This window comes from Callospermophilus lateralis, chromosome 3 (assembly GCF_048772815.1).
Source record: "Callospermophilus lateralis isolate mCalLat2 chromosome 3, mCalLat2.hap1, whole genome shotgun sequence".
Classification (NCBI taxonomy): Eukaryota; Metazoa; Chordata; class Mammalia; order Rodentia; family Sciuridae; genus Callospermophilus; species Callospermophilus lateralis.
The window spans coordinates 89565932-89585788 of NC_135307.1; the positions used below are offsets into that span (position 1 = coordinate 89565932).

At 33.5% G+C, this 19857-nt stretch overlaps 1 protein-coding gene across 3 annotated transcripts in view; it reads right to left on the bottom strand.

Annotated features, from left to right (window-relative positions):
• Positions 1 to 19857, bottom strand: part of Ubr1 (ubiquitin protein ligase E3 component n-recognin 1) — a 152052-nt gene that overhangs the window by 76269 nt on the left and 55926 nt on the right. For all 3 annotated transcript variants that reach the window (XM_076850653.2, XM_076850652.2, XM_076850654.2), the window contains 9 exons: positions 15909 to 15971; positions 15486 to 15609; positions 15048 to 15155; positions 14442 to 14530; positions 11982 to 12080; positions 10680 to 10837; positions 5413 to 5512; positions 4661 to 4789; positions 377 to 557 (listed from right to left, as the gene is read on the bottom strand). In XM_076850653.2, coding sequence (XP_076706768.1) covers positions 377 to 557; positions 4661 to 4789; positions 5413 to 5512; positions 10680 to 10837; positions 11982 to 12080; positions 14442 to 14530; positions 15048 to 15155; positions 15486 to 15609; positions 15909 to 15971 — 1051 coding nt within the window. The remainder of the gene's footprint in view (positions 1 to 376; positions 558 to 4660; positions 4790 to 5412; positions 5513 to 10679; positions 10838 to 11981; positions 12081 to 14441; positions 14531 to 15047; positions 15156 to 15485; positions 15610 to 15908; positions 15972 to 19857) is intronic.

Below are 19857 nucleotides of genomic sequence, written 5' to 3' on the forward strand. Positions count from 1 at the left end.
ATATGTATGATATGTCTACTGTTATGTATAACTAAAAAGAACGACAACAACAAAAAAATGAATACATAAGCTAGAAAAAAAATGTTAGGAGCATGTGTCAGAAACTTTACATAGATTCAGTACTTCATATTATTCAACTTATGTTTGATAAGTAAATAAATAAATGAGTGGAATATGAGCTACCAAGTTAGTCTTCAAGATTCATTAACTAACCTAGATAAAAAGTAGTCTAGGTAAATAAACATCCTTTGAAAAATACTGTGGTAATAGTTCCTTGAAGGACAGTGACAATGAAAGCTCTTAACTGCATTATCTGGTCTGAATACATTTGTACATACTAAACACAGGGAAAAAGATATATCAAAACAATACTCACCAGCAAGAGTCCTAGAGAGTGGCAGATGTATGCTTACAAGATCCTCAGATACTCTATAGGACTTAGTTTCCAAAATATGACCACATAATTGTACTATTGTCTTGCTACTAGATATAAAACTTGTACTGCACCTCATCACAGCTTTGTGACATTCTTTATAAGCTACTAGTAAGAGTTCTTCCTAAAGAGAAAATAAAAATGCAAATATGTTCACAAGTTAGCTACTCTATCACTCATCATTCAATAAATATTTGTTATATATGATTATAAAATTATTCTATTTATTACTAGGACCCCTTACAAAGATCTGCAAATCAGTAGGAAATACAACATAAACACACTTATAATCAAAGTAAAATACAGTATAAATTAACTGCCCTAAAACAGCTTTTATAAGACAACAAACAATTGGGAAGATATACCTATTAAAGCAGCCTTTTTTTCCCACATTTTTTATAGATACATTATAGTTGTACATAATGGTTGGATTTGTTATTTGTTATTACATACTTATACATGCACACACTATAAATTAAAGCAGCTTTTGAATGGGAACTGAAACGTATGCATAATTTAGGGTTGGGGATATAACAAGGTGGTAGAACATATGCTTAGCACACTCAAGGCTCTAAGTTCTATTCCCAACATCCTTATCACCAACAAATACTACAAGAGAATATGCAGGATTTAAGTATGGGGAAAGGAGCATTCTATGAAGAGATGTAAAAATAAAACAATAGATTGGTGGTATAAGACCAGTAACAGTGAACACATTGTTGCAAAAAGAATTAAGGAGTGTGTTGAAGGTAAAGTGGAGAGGGTAAAGTTAGGAGATAAGGAAACTAACAGGAAAAATATTATAGCATTTAGGTGTTAAGGATCTGGACTAGGATAGGATGGGGCAGTGAAGAAGAAACAGAATGAACTCACAGAAAATGAGAAATTTTTAAAATAAATTTGGGATAAGGAAGAACCAACTCTAGGTAATTGTGGTAGGAAAAGAGAAAAATCAAAGGTCACTCAGGTCACATTCTCTCTCTCCTTTACCACTGCGGATTGAACCCAGGTGAGCTTTACCTCTGAGATACACCCCTAGTTCTTTTTTTCATTTCTCATTTTGAGACAGGATCTCACTAAGTTGTTGAGGCTGGCCTCAAACTTGTGATTTTCCTGCTTCAGCCTCCTGAGTTGCTGGGATTCCACATGTGCACCACTGCATCCTACTCAAAAATTTTATTTATTTATTTTTGTGGTACTGGTGATTGAGCCCAGGGATCATCTTCCACTGAGCCATGCCTAGCCCTTTTGTATTGTATTTTGAGACAGGTTCTTGCTAAATTGCCCATTGATCTTGGATTGCAATCTTCCTGCCTCAGTCTCCCTAGTAGCTAGAATTACATTCGTGGGCCACCATGCCTGTCTCACTATTCTGTATTTCTATCTTTATACCATACTGTCCTGACTAATGTCACTTTGTAATAACTTGCTGAGAGTGACCTCAAACTTGTGATCATTTTGTCATAGCCTTCCAAGTCATCAGGTCTCTTTCTTAACACAGTGTTTCTCCTGTTGATTTTACCTTGAGAAAGGAACTCCATGTCCAAATGAATTTGAGAAACAGACATTAGCACAGTGTTCAATTCTATTTGAGAAGTTTAAAGTAACTTTAAAAGATTCTCTCATTCTGTTCAACTCCAAATTCCCCAATCTTGCATGAATCCAGAACATTTTTCTTGTCAAAACATCTGATAACGTCAAACACACAGAATACAATGACTCTGAAATTTCCTGTATGGATGACTCTATTAATAGTAATATCATTAATAAAATAAGGAAAGTCAAAAAGAGAAAATGCAAATTGCAAGTGCAAGAAAATGATGACAAATCAGTTTAAGATAAAATTCTGAATTTGATCAGAAGGTCAAGGGTCGTATGTTTTCTTTCATATGTGGAAGCTAGAGAGGAAAAAGAAAGTGGGGGGCAGGGGGGTGTCAGAGATCTCATGAAAATAAAAGGGAGTCCAGCAGAGGAAATGGACCAGGAGGTAGGAGGTGGGGAATGGGCAGGGGGAGTGCTGGGGAGTGATAGTGGACAAATTATATTGTTATACTGTGTGCATGTATGAATATTTAACAAACCCCATCATTACATACAACTATAATGCATTAATAAAAATGTGAAAAAAAAGATATTCAGAGTTTAAAATATAAGAAATACAAATATACGATCTAAGGAATATATGGCAAATAAAAGTGATACTATAGTTTGGGAAAAATCATTCCTATAAGAATTTAAATAAAGATCTATAAGAGAATACTGGGGAATGCCTCAGTATACTTAGCAGGCAGAAGGAACTGGAGAAAAGCAGTCATTGACTAAAATCAGTAAATGTTAATAAAATATGAGGACAGTACAGTCTTGTGAAAATCAGAAGGAAAGAAAATTTTAAAAAGACTAAGGTACTTAACTGAATACAATGATACAGATAATTCAAGGAAGATGGGACCAAGAAAAAAAATCTCTAAATTGGATTACTAAATGGATCTTTTAGGAATTTTTTCTAAACACAGTTGTAAGGCCTGAATCAGACAAATACTAGGATATAATGAGTGAAGAATGATAAATTAGATAACTTCAGAAGGTTTGAGATATATGAATATGAACAAAACACACCTTGACCCCATTTCCCAATAATTGTGCAACTATCTCATAATGGTGAGAGAATAAAAATATATGTGTTATACTTGCTAGACAATAAGCAGAAGGAAAATACAAGTGGAGACAAATAAGGAGGCAAACTCCAGGAAAAAGTAATATAAACTAGAACCAAGAGCCTAGGTAGATGCATTGGTTTTAGAAATGAGAGGAAAAAAAAGTCTCAGAGACCAATAGTAAAGACACAGATAAATTTAGTCAACAAATAGATGATGATGACAAAACAGAAAATGGAAGAGACAATGGAATTTGATTGAAATAATGTTAATTTTCTCAGAAAAGAAAAAAATGAGTCATCTTTCCCAAAGGGAATCTGAAGTAGTATTGTGTGTTTAAAGAGTTATGAGGGTGGGGATGTAGATCAGTGAGATAGTGCTTGCCTAGTTATGTGTGAGGCCTTGTCAATCCCTAGTATTGCAAAAAATCAATCAATCAATAAAGAAGGTTATGCTCTAAAATTATTGCTTAAGAAACTACATTAATATATTTTGAAATTAATTTTTTAAAAAACATTTTTAGTTGTAGATGGACACAATATCTTTATTTTATTCATTCATTTTTATGTGGTGCTGAGGATTGAACCCAGTGCTTCATGTGTTCAAGGCAAGAGCTCTACCACTGAGCCACAACCCCAGCCCTTGAAATTAATTTTATGAATGGTTTAACACATGTAACAAAGTTCTTAATTGAATAAAATATTCACTTCTCTCCATTCTTAAAATATTTAAAAGTCTATGTGGGGGCTGGAGATGTGGCTCAAGCGGTAGCGCGCTCACCTGGTGTGCGTGCGGCCGGGGTTCGATCCTCAGCACCACATATGAACAAAGATACTGTGTCCACCGAAAACTAAAAAATAAATATTAAAAAATTCTCTCTCAAAAAAAAAAAAATTTTTTTTTAAGTCTATGTGGTCCTAATTATCATTATCACTAATAATAAATAAATAAATATGTTTGTATGAAATAAAGATATACATTATTAAACCCTGCAATTCTCCAAAATAAGCAAAACCACCAAGGATACATTTTCTAATCAAGTGTAAAAAACTGAATTTTCCTCCCAAATTTAATTAGACAAATTTAAATATCTAAGAGATTTATTATTTATTAAATAACAAAAATTTACATCAAGGAAGCTAAAACATAAATCTATACTATTAAGAACTACTAGAATATTATGCTAAGTGAAGTAAGCTAATCCCAAAAACCAAAGGCCAAATGTTTTCTCTGATATGTGGATGCTGGTTCATAATGGGGGGTACACGGGACGAATGTAGAAACTTTAGATAGGGCAAAGGAGAGGGAGGGGAAAGGAGAAGGCACAGGGTAGGAAAGATAGTGTTATGAGATGGTCATCATTACCCTAAGTACATGTACGAAGACAGAAATGGTGAGACTCTACTGTGTGTACAGCCAGAGACACGAAAAACTGTGCTCTATATGTGTACTATGAATTGACATGCATTCTGCTGTCATGTATAAGAAATAGAATAAATAAATAAAATTTTTTTTAAAAAAGAATTATTAGAGTACTTAAAAGACACCAATCTTACTAACAAATCTTACTTACATCACAAGCACACCACTCTTGGAACATGAGTAAAATATTCTTCAATTGCATCTGTATAGCAATGGCAGCCTCCCAATCAGGATCTACTTCAATATGTTGACCAACCTGTCTTCTGATTTCTTCCATTCCCTGTAAGAAGGTTAGTCAACATATAACCCTTTTTCTTTGCTCTTCTACTGGCAAAATATAAAATTGTTGGGATTTGTGTACATATATGCTGAAGTATTTTCACATGGTTGTTATACTAGGTCAGAATATATCAGATCAAATCCCAGCTCTCACAGGTACAGCTCAGAAGTATAACATTTGAGTGCAAATACCAGCTCTGTCTGGGATTTCTTTTTGGGATCCCTAAGCAAATTATTATTAACCCCTTAATTCCTTATATACAAATTGAGAATAATAATAGCAACTACTTCATAAGATTGCTATAAGGCTCAAAAGAGATAATGAATATAAAGTGCTTATTATACATTTATCATATGGTAAACATTCAAAAAACATTAATAATAGTAGCAGTAGTAAACAAAATTTATTATTAAGGTGTATAATAACTAAGTTACTAAGATATATAGAAAGATCTGTTAAAGTAAATCAGTGTTTAAATTTTATACTAGTTTTCTGTAAAATTTTTCTCTCATATAAAAAGACAACAGTTTACTAAAGGAGAAGGAGAAGATGAAAAAGAAGACAATTGAGATTATATTTTTTAAAATAAATTTCTCTTATGGTGTACAGAAGAAGTATCATACCTGCATACAGGTAAGAATTTTCAAAAAAGATCGAAAACCTTCAAGGAACTGCATTCTTAATCTTTCCGTCCATATTGTAGGCTTGCTGATCAGGATATATCTATATCATTTCAAAAGAGAAAGAAATATTTCACTTCTCTATTTTGAAGTAATTTTAAGGTTTTCAGGATTACAGATAATGTTGACTTCTCAAATTATGCATTCTAGGGCTGGGATGGTGGCTCAGTGGTAGAGCGCTCGCGTAGCTCGGGCGGGACCCGAGTTCAATCCACAGCACGATATAAAAATAAAGGCGTCATGTTGTGTCCATCTACACCTAAAAAATGAATATAAAAAAATTATGCATTCCAATTTCTTACAATAATTAGAAGCTCTAAGCAGAGCTAGAATTATCTGTTTATTTTATATATAGTCAGTGAAATGTGGGAATGCCCTACAAGAGGCAGATATTAAGCTAGGCCTGACTTCTCCATACATCATGCCCTCTGAGGTTAGCCTGATTAAGTGGGCCTCAGACCAACTTAGCTTACCACAGCCAACTCTGGACAAATGACAAACAGTATAGATTTCCTAGGATTCTTCATACCCATCATCCAAAGGGCCAGCAAAAAACTTTTAGGCTTAGAAAATTTGGAAAAGATTTTCCTACCTACAGGTTTTGAGAACTCAGAACCAGGAAGAAGGATCTAAGCACCTATGTCATCATGGTTTGCACATCAGAATCTACTACTTTCAAAAAATAAATAGCAGGGCACGTTGAGTAACAATAATATAAAAAACAAAATATAATCCCAGCGGATAAGGCAGCTGAGGCAGGAGGACTCAAGTTCAAGATCAGCCTCAGCAAATAAGTGAGGCCCTAAGCAACTTAGCGAGGCCCTGTCTCAAAATTAAAAAACAAAAAATGGGCTGGGGATGTGGCTCAGTGGTTTATCACCCCTGGGTTCAATGCCCATTACCAAAAAATAAATGAATAAATAGACATATTTTAGCCTACAGTTTACAAGATCACTATTTCTTTTGGTTAAAATTGGTTTCATATCAAATAAGAATGATGTTTATCACCAAATGACTTCTCAGGAAGCAATCATTAACAATTATTAAAAATTATTTTGTACTCAATCAAAATACATTTTTGTTATATATACCAAGTACTGTAAATATAAACATGAGCAAGACACATCCTGCCCTTAAAGTTCAAAGTAGTGAGGAAAACACATATAGTGGACACTGTAATCTAAACATAAATGCTAAAAAAAAAGGTACAAAGGAAGTAATATAGGAACATAAAACATAAGACAACAGATGTAGAAACTATAAAACCAGGATTGTGGTTTAATTTTTCCCATTCTTTGGATACTCATTAATATGATGACTATGCATTAAAGATAATCATCAGGACCTTATCAAAGAAATAACTGAAATTTGCTAATTACCATCTAAATCTTTCTTTTAAAATAAAGGTAAAAAAGGACTAAAGCTTAAAATCTGTCACAATAAACAAATGTCATCAAGGTCTTGTTGTTTTTTATATTATTGTAACTTAATATGTAGTCCATAAAACAGCAGCAATCATTACCGGGGTACTTTTTAGAAATGCAAGCTCTTGTGCTCTAATCAGACCTACTAAATAAAGGATCTGCATTTTAACAAGGTCCTTAAGATAATCAGTGCTCATTAAAATTCAAGAAGCACTTATCTAGAGTAGAGGAGAATTTACATTTTTAGTTTCTCACATAATTCATACCTGACCTCTGTAGTTTACCAACCAAGTAAAGATGCCAAAGGCAGGAAGAAGGGGAAGGGGAAGGGGAAGGGGAAGGGAAGAAAAGCCAAGCCAAGCCAAGCCAGTATATAAAAATAGGTGGCAAAAGCAATGGGAAAGAGGGTAAAAGATTGGGAGAATAATGGAATGATCTGGTTTGAGAGCTTGTTACACTTTTGAGAAATGGAACAAAGGAATAGGTTACAGTAATAAAAGTGTAAGGATTCCCTAGTAAAACCAAGGTTCAATGACTTCTCTTTTCTAAGTTTCGTTTCCATAGTGCATTAGCAACTGAGAAACCAAATAACCCATTAGATACTGTCCATAAAGTGACTAAATTAACAGAGGCATATTAACTAAAATGAGAGAAGTAGTAATCCCTCCCTTTTATGCTTTTCTGGACAGACCTCAGTTACTATATTCTCTTTTTTTTTTTTTTGGCATATAAATGGTATATATTCAACTGGAACAGGTTTAGAAGAGATGGACAAACAATTTAGAATAAAATTTAAATATCATGAAATAGGAACAATTAAAAAAACATTTACAACTTAACCTAGAAAAAATTTGGCAGACATGACTGCTGTCTTTAAATATTTAAGTTAAATAAGAGCTGATTTTGTTCTAAGTGGAAAAAGGATCAAAGTATGCTATATGTGTGTATGAATATGTGACAAAGAAATCCATTATTTTGTATAATTAATATGTACTATTGTAATAAAAGAAGAAATTCTGGAAAAACAAATAAATGGACTAAGGGAAAACTAGAACCAGACAATGAAAGCTACAAAAAGACAGAATTCAATGTACAATAAGCTGTCTAAAAGGTGAAGGGTGCTATCCAAAATTGGAATGCACTATTTTGAGAGAATGAAAATTTCCTGAGGAAGAATAAACAGAATATCTATTAGTATCAACAAATGTATATCATGGTAAGGCATAATCAGATAAGTAGAGTACATGGCTAGACTATGGAAAACTATAAATTCTGGAAAAATTTAGACTTTATTCTGAAAACTAAATTAAGTGTTTGTGGATTAAACTGGTTTAAAAGATTTCGGAAAGAAGTAGAAAATAAAAACATACATAGAATAAGACATAGCTGCAAAATTTCTACAAAATGGGCTTTAATAATTATTTGCTAAACAAAGGATATTACTCACTGGTGTTTTAAGCCAGGTTTCAGAATAGGTATGGTTGGGGATTTTTTATGTATCCTCTGAGGCTTCGTATTATAGTGAAATGAATAGGAGTTTTACAGATAAACAGTGGTTAAGCCCAAATTCCAGTTCTGCCACTTACTAGTTTCATGAATTAGGAAAATAAATAACTATGATCTTCAAATCAAGATTACCTTACCTGCTTTATAAAAAACGTTACATTAAAATAAGGTAAAATAAGCAAAGCTCTTTAGCACACAGGAGTTTCAAATAAATTTTACAGGATCCTTATAAGAATGAATTACACAGTTATCTATTGACTAGGTACTCAAAATATGTTTGTTCTCTCTAAACACAGTTATGAAACTTTTTCATGGTAGTCAGAGTCACAGGACCAAGTCACACTCCCGCCTCCCCAGTAAAGCAGACCAAGGTTATTCATTGACTTCATGAAGATAACTTTTAAGTTCAGCCATCAGTTTTAGTTTATATACTTTGCATAATATATGCTTTGCATAATTTGGCTATGAAACAAATTTGAATCACAACATTCATATGCTGATTCACTACTAAATTCATCTACCAATGTGTGCAAACTTAACAATTTTAAAGAAAAGTTTATATGCCATAATTGTGTTTTGAAATTGAGGAATGTTAAAAGGTTTTGAAGAATTTCCTTCAGTAATATCAAGGATCTACTTCAAAGTTACAGAAATTTGTATTTTGTTCTTTGTTTTATATTTTTGTTTTTGTTTCGCAGTGCTGGGGATAGAAACTAGGGCCTTGTGCATGCTAGGCAAGTGCTCTACACAGAGGTAAACTCCCAAGGCTTATTTTTAAAATAGACTAAATTATTTTGAAGATGAATTAGAAGGCCTTTTTTCCTATCCCTCTATACCCTGAATGGTCACTAGAGGTAGATAAAATTGGAATTCTTCCCTCCTTGGGACTAGAAATAAATAATCATATATGCCTTGGAGCTCTTTTTTTTTTTTTTTTTAATTTGCCAATTTTATTTTATTATTATCTTCTGTAGTTGTGGAGATTGAACCCAGGGCCTCATACAAGGAAGTACTTTACCACTGAGCTATAACCGCAACATGGAGTTTAGTTTTTTTTTTTTAATGGCAAATTAAATAAAATCTATTTTGTTCTAATCTAGTCTTCTTTTCTTTTTGGCAGTACTGGAGATGAAACCCAGGGGAGCTTTACAACAGGACTATATCCCCAGTCTTTTCATATTGAGAGAAGGTCTCATAAGTTGCCCAGGCTAGCCTAGAATTTGTGATCCTATTGCTTCAGGCTCCCAAGTCACTGGGATTATAGGCAAGTGTCACTATGCCTAGCTTTCTAATGTGTGTGTGTGTGTGTGTGTGTGTGTGTATGAAAAGGGGAGTTAAAAAGTCAACAGATCCTTAGCAATATGAGGCTGTACAAAGAGACTATACAAGTGGGACAGAACCACAAAATATGTGAATGGAAGTAAGTGAAAGATGTGGTAATTACAATGGAGATTCATTTGGTGACCTCAGGAGACGCCAAGTACCTGTGGCAGGAGATTTTCAATACTTTGTTTACCTGATTTTAACTCAAAAAGAAGGCTTTGGGCTGGGGTTGTGGCCCAGTGGTAGAGTGCTTGCCTAGCACATGTGAGGCACTGGGTTTGATGCCTAGCACCACATAAAAAATACTAAATAAAGGTATTGTGTCCATCTACAACTAATATATATATATATATATATATATATATATATATGCTTTACTGGTTTATTAGAGCTATGAATTTATTTCAGTGGTAGAGCTCTTGACTAACAAACATGAGGTCCTGAGTTTAATTCCTAGCACTAAGGGAGTGGGGGGAGCCTGCACTGAAGACATTTACAGACATCCCTTGATATTAGTGGGGGATTGGTTCCAGTCCCCAACACAGTATATATAAAATAGCACAGTATTTGCACAGAACTTATCTATACATATCTACATTCTCCCATATACTTTAAATCATCTCTAGATTATCTAATATCTAATAATGTAAATGTGTTGCAAATACTTGTTATACTGTACTGTTTAAAGAACAAGAACAAGAAAAAAAGTGTACATATTTAGTACAGACTCTTATGTTTTGAGTATTTTCTATTTGAGAGTAGTTGAATAAACAGATGTGGAACCCATGGATAAGGTGGGCCAACTGTATTAACATGAAGCAGTAAAAGTCCTTTGAACTTGCCATCATTATAAAGACAATCCTGGATAATCAGAAGGATCAAAGATTTACTTATAAGACAGAGTAAATAAGCACTCTGTGTTTAACAGGTGCCCTCACCTTTTGACTCACAACTTACTTTAGGTCACATATTACTGCATATACTCTTCCCAATTTGTCCTGGCTATAACCCTGGAAGTTGAATTTATTGTTCCTGTCCAAGTACTCAGGTAAAACTTCTAGCAGAGTTTCAGTAATGACAGAGATAACATTCTGTTCTTCAATAAGATGTCGAGCCTGCAGAATATTTCAAGAATATTAACTTTAGAATGATGTCATAGTAGCATGGACTTAATTTATTCATTAACTTGGTTTGGTCAGTAATTACAAAAAAAATGTTTACTAAGCATTAACCACAGTCCTTAATTTTACAGAATAGCAACTAATGAAAAGTTAGTTAAACTTAAGAATCTTTGCTAGGAATGGTGGTGCACGGCTGTAATCCCAGCAATTTGAGAGACTTGAGACAGGAGGACTACAAGTTCAAGGCCAGTCTTTACAACTTAGCAAAACTTTCTCCAAATAAAATAAAAGGGGCTGGGGATGCAGCTCAGTGGTAGAGTGTCCCTGTAGTCAATCACCAGTACTAGGAAGGAAAAAAAAGTAAAAATCCCCTAATCTCCTACTCCTCAGTAACTAGAAAACACTTGCTTGCACATTCCCAGCCTTTAAACAGGTTATCTAATAATTCATCTTCAGTAATCACATAATGGGAAAACCATAACAAAAATCTTTCATGACTTCCACTCTAGAATATCTACTCTAGAATCCTCTCCTCATTCCCAGTTTAATTTCTTTTTCCTATACTTTTCTCTAGCTCTTTGAAAAGGGAAAGAAGCAAGAATTAATCAAACTACCCAGAAGAAACAGGAAAAGTAGTAGCACAAAAAGGAAGCAGAATCATTCATTGTCCTCCAGAACTATGTAGCATTATCTTACAAATATATGTGACAGGCACACTCTCTCCCTTCTTAGTTTTACCTTATTCCATAAGGTAAACTAAAGAATAAATGAAGAATAAAAACAGAGTAAAATATTTAAAAAATTTAAAAAAGAAAAGGAAAGTTTTGGTATTGAAATGGCAGTCTCCTAAGTTGCTCTAGAAAGTGAGAAAGTGAGAAATAAGTTGTGGATGTTATCCGCAGAGATCAGAACATTTGGACGAGAGTAATGCCCAGTTACTTGGTCCTTGGGTACCATTAAATATACAAATGAATAACATTGAAATAGTAGTCAATTTTCCAAATGGAATTAGCCCACTTTAGTCATTATGATATTTAGTTCGCTATTAAGTGGAATTCTTAAAACAAAACAAGCTTTATCAGAAATCCTGCAAAAAAGTATGTACACACAGACACACACAAAAAAAACTAATACATACCAGAGTAGGAACAGTAAACATCTGAACTGAGAGTGCAGTTACAGAGATACTCCTGTCATGATCATCACTGATATATTCTTTCTGCAGTTGTTTATAATACTGAAAAATATAAATGGAGAATCAATTCAAAGTTACTAACAAAAAACTTTAAAAATCTCAATTTAAAAAAGGTTTTAAAATTTAAATCTCAAATTAATAAGTGCTGCAAGAATGTCTCTATCCAGAAGATGACAAATATACTTTCTACTTATTGAGGCAAGATATGGCATGGTCAACAAAAATATACTAGAAAATAACAAAAGACTAAATATTAATTCAGTTACCCAAATTACTAGTAGAGTTAGAAGATCTGCTAAAATAAAAACAAAACAAAAAGCACAGGTGAAAATGATGGAGGAGAGCAATAAATTGTGCAGTTTATCCCTTCTCCAAGCAGAATCTGGGGCAATCTTTTTATTTTTAAAAATATATTTTATTTTGGGACAGGGTCTTGCTTAAGTTGCTTAGGGCCTCTCTAAGTTGCTATGGTTAGCTTTGAACTTGCGTTCCTCCTGCCTCAGCCTCCAAAGCAGCTGGGATTACAGGCGTGTGCCACCATGTCCGGATGGAGCAATCTTGAATACTTTTTACCCCAATGGTATAGGACAGGGGATACATTCAAAATATTTAACAACTGATATGATCCAGAAAACCAACAAATTAGATTCAACCTAGCCTTAAATGGAATGCATGCCAGCTTTTAAACTTTTTATCCTTATGCAAATGAACTGGAAATCAACCCTGACATATTAGAACAAATAACAGACATAGCTGTATATTGAGCATCTAGTATGTCTAAGCACAGAATTGGTTACCAAACTTAAGATATTTAATTTTACCTCCCAGAATTCCCACAGAATTTAAGAGATTAAATGCTGAACCATCAATATATCATCTAAATTGACAGATTATCTTTTATATAAGAAAATATAATTTCAGCTAGGGATGTAGCTCAGTAGTACAGTCCTTGTCTAGCATGCATGAGGCCTTGGGTTCAATCCCCAGGAAAGAAAGAATGAAAAAAAGAAAGAAAATAAATTTCATTCCAGATCACACATACAGTCAAACACTCTATCTCTAAAGAGTTTTATAAGTACAGTTTTTCCATCTTCAGTTACCACTGCTTCCCAAGATTAACACATGCATCAAATGTTACAATATGCTTATAAAATCCATATAACACAGGTATCTCATCTCATTATTATTTGCCTGATAACAATTATTTTCCTCTCTGCTTCCAATTCCATTCTGGGTCCTATCTCTGCCATATCCTAAGCTTTACAGAACTGTCTGCAACTTAAAATCAGAAGACATCAACAAATATTTATTGTATATTTTTGTATAAGGCAAAGTAGAAAATTCAAAGTCCCTGCTCTGTGTAACCCTACAATCTAACTTGCAAGATAGACAAAAATATATAACAATATAAGGGATATATATAACATGCCGGGTGTAGTAGTGTACACCTGTAATCCCAGCAGCTCTGGAGGCTGAGGCAGGAGGATCAAGTGTTCAAAGCTAGTCTAGCAACAGCCAATAAGTAACTCAGTAAAACCTTGTCTCTAAATAAAAAACAACAAAGGGCTGGGGATGTGGTTCAGTGGTTGAGTTCCCCTGAGTTCAATTCCTGGCACCACCAACCCCCCCAAAAAAGGATATATATCAAGCAAACTTAAAAAGCTCTAAATTTTAAGTTTGTTTTAGCCTCAGGTAAGGATAACTTTTGCCATTTAATTTCTGCCGCCTTTAGTATGCATATCTTTTCTGCCATTTCCTTCAATTAATTACTGCTACTCTTCTTACAATTTTTTTTTAAAGGGGTGGGGAGAGAGAGAGAGAGAATTTTAATATTTATTTTTTAGTTATCGGTGTACACAGCATCTTTGTTTGTATGTGGTGCTGAGGATCGAACCCGGACCGCACGCATGCCAGGCAAGCGCGCTACCGCTTGAGCCACATCCCCAGCCCTCTTGTTACAAATTTTACTAATAGCAAATAAATGACCAAAAAGAACAAATGTGTGGGACTGGGGTTGTGGTTCAGTGGTAGAGCACTCGCCTAGCATGTGCAAGGTCCTTGGTTCGATCTTCAGCACCATATAAAAATAAATAAATAAAATAGAGGTATTGTGTCCAAATACAACTAAAAAAAAAAAAAAAAAAAAAAAAAAAAGTGTGAATGTGATAACTGCCCTTTGCTTGGCTCTTTCGTCATTTTCCAAACCTATCTCCTGTTCTGCTGTTTCTATACTACCAAGTGCCATCTGTAAAAATATTTATTTAACATAAAATATTAAACTTTTGACAAAGAAATTAATCAAAAAATTGAATTCTTTTGAAACATAATTATTCCTTTGCTTCTCTTAGTCATTTATAAAACTTCTACTTGTGTTATTGATTTCTATATATAAAAAGCAATTACCTTCACAAATTCCATGGCAAAGAGTTTTTTGTAGTCCATCTCCATAAAAAAACTGCTGAAGATCAATTCATGAAGGATCTTACGGGCACCTATAGATCATTTGGAGTCAGGAGATAAGAGGATATCAGCAAAATGAAAGCAAATTATTCCAGCCATTAGAAGAGGGAAAATATTACAAAAATATTTCACATGTTAAGAGCCTTCAAGGACAATATAAATAGCATTTATTGAAGTGGTACTAATATAGTAAAATTTAAAATACAACCATATACTGCATTTTCTTTTTCTGCACTTCTTCCACCACCTCATCTTCCTTTATCCTTTCAATTTTTTCATTCATTTTCACTGTTTCACTCAGAACTACTCTTACTTTGTACTTTTCCTTCACCTTACCCTTTCTCTCTTTTTGTTAATTGAGATTTTTGAAATGAAAACATAGCTGGAATAAACACATTATTAAATGAAAATATATACCCACTTTTTAAAAACTGGACCTGATTAAATGAAAAGGTACTGTAATTAAAAGGCAACATCCTTAGTTTCAACACAAATACAAATTGGATAAATATACCTTCATATAAGCAGCAAAAGCAAAGGTCTATTTACCTTTGTAAAGCTTTGCATCCCAAAGCATCAACCTGCTAATGAGACATGGATTCTCAGAGCCAGGTTCTTCTTTAAGGCATGCTTGGCAAAAGATTTGCCTAAAGTCACCTGCAAATAAAAGAAGTCAGATAATTTTTATTTTTGATTTCTCCGTAAAAGTACATTTCCTATAATAATATATGAAAGACTAACATTAATCCTCCTATGCTTGATGTCAAAAATAATTCTGCCATCATCAAAAACTTGAAAGCCAATAAACAATATTATTTTATACTATACATTTAAAATATATTATTTATGCATTTGAAGTGTAATCCTGACAATAAAAACAGATACTTGACAAAAAAAATTATTTTAAACTTAATGACATTTAAAAATTTATGGTTATAAAAACTCAACAGTTTATTAGAAATAAGAAAAAACAGTCTGCATGCTTACTTGAATAGCTCATAATTTTGTTCATCCAGGAACCAAGACGCAAAGCAAATTTCTGATGAGCCATAACCTCAGAGTGCAGTACTTCTACATGAAGTGGATGTTGAGAGACATTTTCTGAATGGCTCTACAAATAAAAGGTACATTGAAAAAAAAAAAAAAACTAGTATGTAAATTTTGGTTTCAGCTAAACAATCTATTCTTTAAAATAATAATAATCATCATCACCATATACCCATGCCATTACCAAATTTCTGAGTCTAAGCATCCTGATCCTATCTTTACTTAGGTGTCAAACCACTTCAACAATATCAAACTACTTCAACAATATAGTCATTCTACTTGTCCTACTTGGGCTCTTATAAATGTGTATAGTCCTCTTAAAAGTCTTGATTATCAGTCTCGGTTTCTCATTCAGAAAGTTACCTTTATATCTTCTTTTGCTTCCTGGCAAGTGGCATAAGCACCTACTTTAACAGCCCGACGACCCTAATTATAGACAAAAATGAGAATTAGGTAGTGGAATGATAACCACAATCCATATGTAATATATTGCCCAAAGATCTAAAGAGCTGTCAATTCTAAGTAACTGGCTGACTAAAAGTTCAAGATTCTAGGATAATACATAATACATGCTTAATACCTTTTTGAAGCATCTGAACCTCCAAAAGAGAATTCTATAATTTAGGGTGCTGGCTAGTTCTTTACTTATTATAGTGTATTTCCTATTTTTATCAGGTAAAAATAACTTAGGTTTACTAAACTCCTACTATAAGTTGTAAATAAATAAATTCATATTTTCATGAATGAATTTAGAGCTTTTCAACATACATTCTATTAATATACTTGTCATCCATTAATAGTGTGAATGGGCTAATGATTCCTCCACCCCTGGAGTGAGCTAAATAAGGTCTATATAGGAGTTCCTGGTAACTCAATCTTTTATTTACCTATAAAATTTTACCATTTTCTATATGTGCCATGTGAAAAGGATCAGAAAGCACTATCTTCCTCATTTAACCTTTATAATCATCTTATAAGGAAGGTATCCCTATTTTAGACAGAACACTAAGACACAGAAAGATTAAGTACTTTCTCTTCAAATCCAAAAGTTAATAAATGGTAGATCCAGATATCAATTACAGGCAGTCCATTTCCACAGTACATACTTCTAACCATCTTACAATATTCCTTCTTCAGCTCCTTAGTATATATGGTAAGAACAGAAGCTAGGCATGGTGATGCACACCTGTAATCCCAATGGCTCTGGAGGCTAAGGCAGGAGGATCACAAGTTCAAAGCCAACCTCAGCAATTTAGTGAGGCTCTAAGAAACTTAGTGAGACCGTGTCTCAAAATAAATATAAAAAGGGCTGGGGACATGGCTCAGTGGTTAAGTGCCCCTGGATTCAATACTGGGTATAAAAAACAACACACCAAACAAACAAAAAACAACAACAACAAAAAAACCTACCCAAATATATTAAAGTGTTAATTACACAGTTAAGGCTGCCATGACAATGAAAAAAAAATGCACAAAAAACAAAGTTATATGAAATTTATTTTAAAAAGAATAAACAATATAACCTAAGGCAGTGGATCTCAAAATAAACAGGGAGACTGGGAATATTTCACATGCAACAAGTTGACATGGCTCCTTATCAACAAAATAAAAAATAACAGATGTTGGCAAGGATGTAGATAAACTAAAGCATACATGTACACTGCTATAAGAAATATAAAACCGTAGAGTTGCTATGGAAAAAAGTATAGCAGTTCCTGAAACACTTAAACATAAAATTCCCATTTGATCTAGTAATTCCATTTCTGGATATGTAACCCAAAGAACTGGAAGTAAAGGCTCAAACCAATATTTGCATGATCATGTTCATAAAAGCATTATTACAAAAGCCAAAAAGTGGAAATAATCTGTGTCCATCAATGTATGAGCAAAATGGGGTACATGTATACAATGGAATATTAATCAGCCTAAAAAAGAAAAGAAATCTTGTCATATGCTACAATATGAATGAGCTTTGAGGGCATTATGCTAAGTGAAATAAACCAAAACACAAAAACACAAGCACTGCATGATCCCAATTATATATCTAAAACTGTCAAATTCTTAGAGTAGAATGGTGTCTGCCAGGGACTTGTAGGAGCGTTGTTCAGTGGATACAGAGTTTTACCGTTATAAGATAAAAATGTTCTTAGAGATGTGTTGCACAATTATGTGCACACAATTAACATCACAGTATTGTACGAATAAAAAAGGTTAAACAGTAACTTTTATGTTATGTGGATTTTGTCATCATTACATTTTTTTAAATGACAAAATAATGGGGGGGGGTGAAGATGGAAGTATATCATTTGAAGAAAGGCAGATTTTTTTTTTTTTTTGAGAGAGAGAGAGAGAATTTTTTAATATTTATTTTTTAGTTTTCAGCGGACACAACATCTTTGTATGTGGTGCTGAGGATCGAACCCGGGCCACACGCATGCCAGGCGAGCGCGCTACTGCTTGAGCCACATTCCCAGTCCCAGATTTTTTTAAATACATGGGCATTTCTTTCTTCTTCTTTCTCCTTCAATGAATGGATGGATGGATATTTATTTATTTATTTGTTTGTTTGTGGTGCTGAGAATCGAATCCAATGCCTCACACATGCTAGGCAGCACTCTACCACTGAGCTATGACCCTAGTGCAATACATGGGCATTTCTTTCCCCTCCTTTTCCCATCTTTTTTTTTTTTAAATAATGTTGATACTAGTCTCTAGATTTAAATGTGTGTGTGTGTGTGTGTGTGTGTGTGTGTGTGTATATATATATATATATATATATATATATATATATATATATATTTAGTTATTTAGTTGCAGATAAACACACAGTATCTTTATTTATTTTTATGCAATGCTGAGGATCAAACCCAGTACCTCACATATACAAGGCAAGTGCTTTACCACTGAGCTACAGACCCAGTCCCCTTTTCCCATCTTTTTAATTTAGTAGGCTTGGGCTGGCCAAAAACAAAAAACAAAAAAAAAAAAAAAAAAAAACCTCTTCAACTAATTATAATAGGTATACACATGTACAACTATACATCTTTACAGATTTATAAAACAGACTAATTGCAATACAGCCTATCTGGCCAACTTTTTTTTTTTTTAGTTTTATATGCATACCTTATCTCATGTTTTATTTTTCCTTTTCAATGATTTTTTTAAAAAAAAAATTGTGGGGGAGGGGAATGGGAGGAGGAAATGGTGGTAGGAAAAGGGATAAATAAGACAAAGACACTGAAGACCTAGATCTTTCCATTACATTTGAAAACTAACAAATTCCAGGTCCATACCTTCCCAAGCCAACTCATCTCATGAGGTTACCTACTTCTTAAGAGTCCTAGGATCATGCTAGCTCACAGTAATTCTACAGGAATAATACACCCTGATATTTACAATATTCACCAAGATTTTCTCTTACAATCTGCAATGTTAATTTTGTATGTAAGATGGCAAAATGTGGACTGGGAAAGAGCATCATTGCATCTTTAAAATCTTTTTGAATGTTTCTTTCATGAGAATGACAGAGAATGATCTTCTGAAGGCAGAGAACAATCTGACTCATCTTTATATTTCCTCTAAAGACTGTATAAATATTAAGGGCAGCAGAATACAACAGAAAGGCAGCAGAATACAACAGACACTAGTATGGCAGTATGTATAAACGTGACTGTATAACCAATGTAATCCTGCAATCTGTACATGTGGGAAAAATAAGAATTCATACCCCATTTGAATCAAATGTATGATATATGATATGTCAAGATCATTGTAATGTTTTGAGCAACTAATAAAAAAAAAGACTGTATAAATATTTAGTGAACTGACTGAGTACCATACTTTAAGAGAGTCTTTGACAAGGTGACATTTATCCAAGGAAAGCAGATGAAGAGAAGGAAAGTTTGACCAGACTGAGCTTATTATCACAAGACAAACAGCCAAAAGAGAAGAAAGCAGAAATAGTAAATATGAAATTACAGATTTATTAAACTACTTCATGGGCTGCCATCTGAAAACAAAAGGTCTTTTGGGAGTTAGTTTACATGGAGACAGATTTTGACTGCACATGGAAATAAATTCTTCTATGAATGTGTTGTTCAACAGAACCAAACTCTCTAAGTATTCAAGCAGTAGTTAGAGGACCACTGGATAGGGATACTGTATTCTCAATACAGGGATAGGCAATTTCAGTTGTTTCAACTTTTTTTCTTTCTTATATGTTAATACTCACTTTATCAGTAAACAAATTCCTATAAGGACAAAAACAAAACTTTTTTTTCCCTTAAGAAGAGTACTGATGGTGCTGGGATTG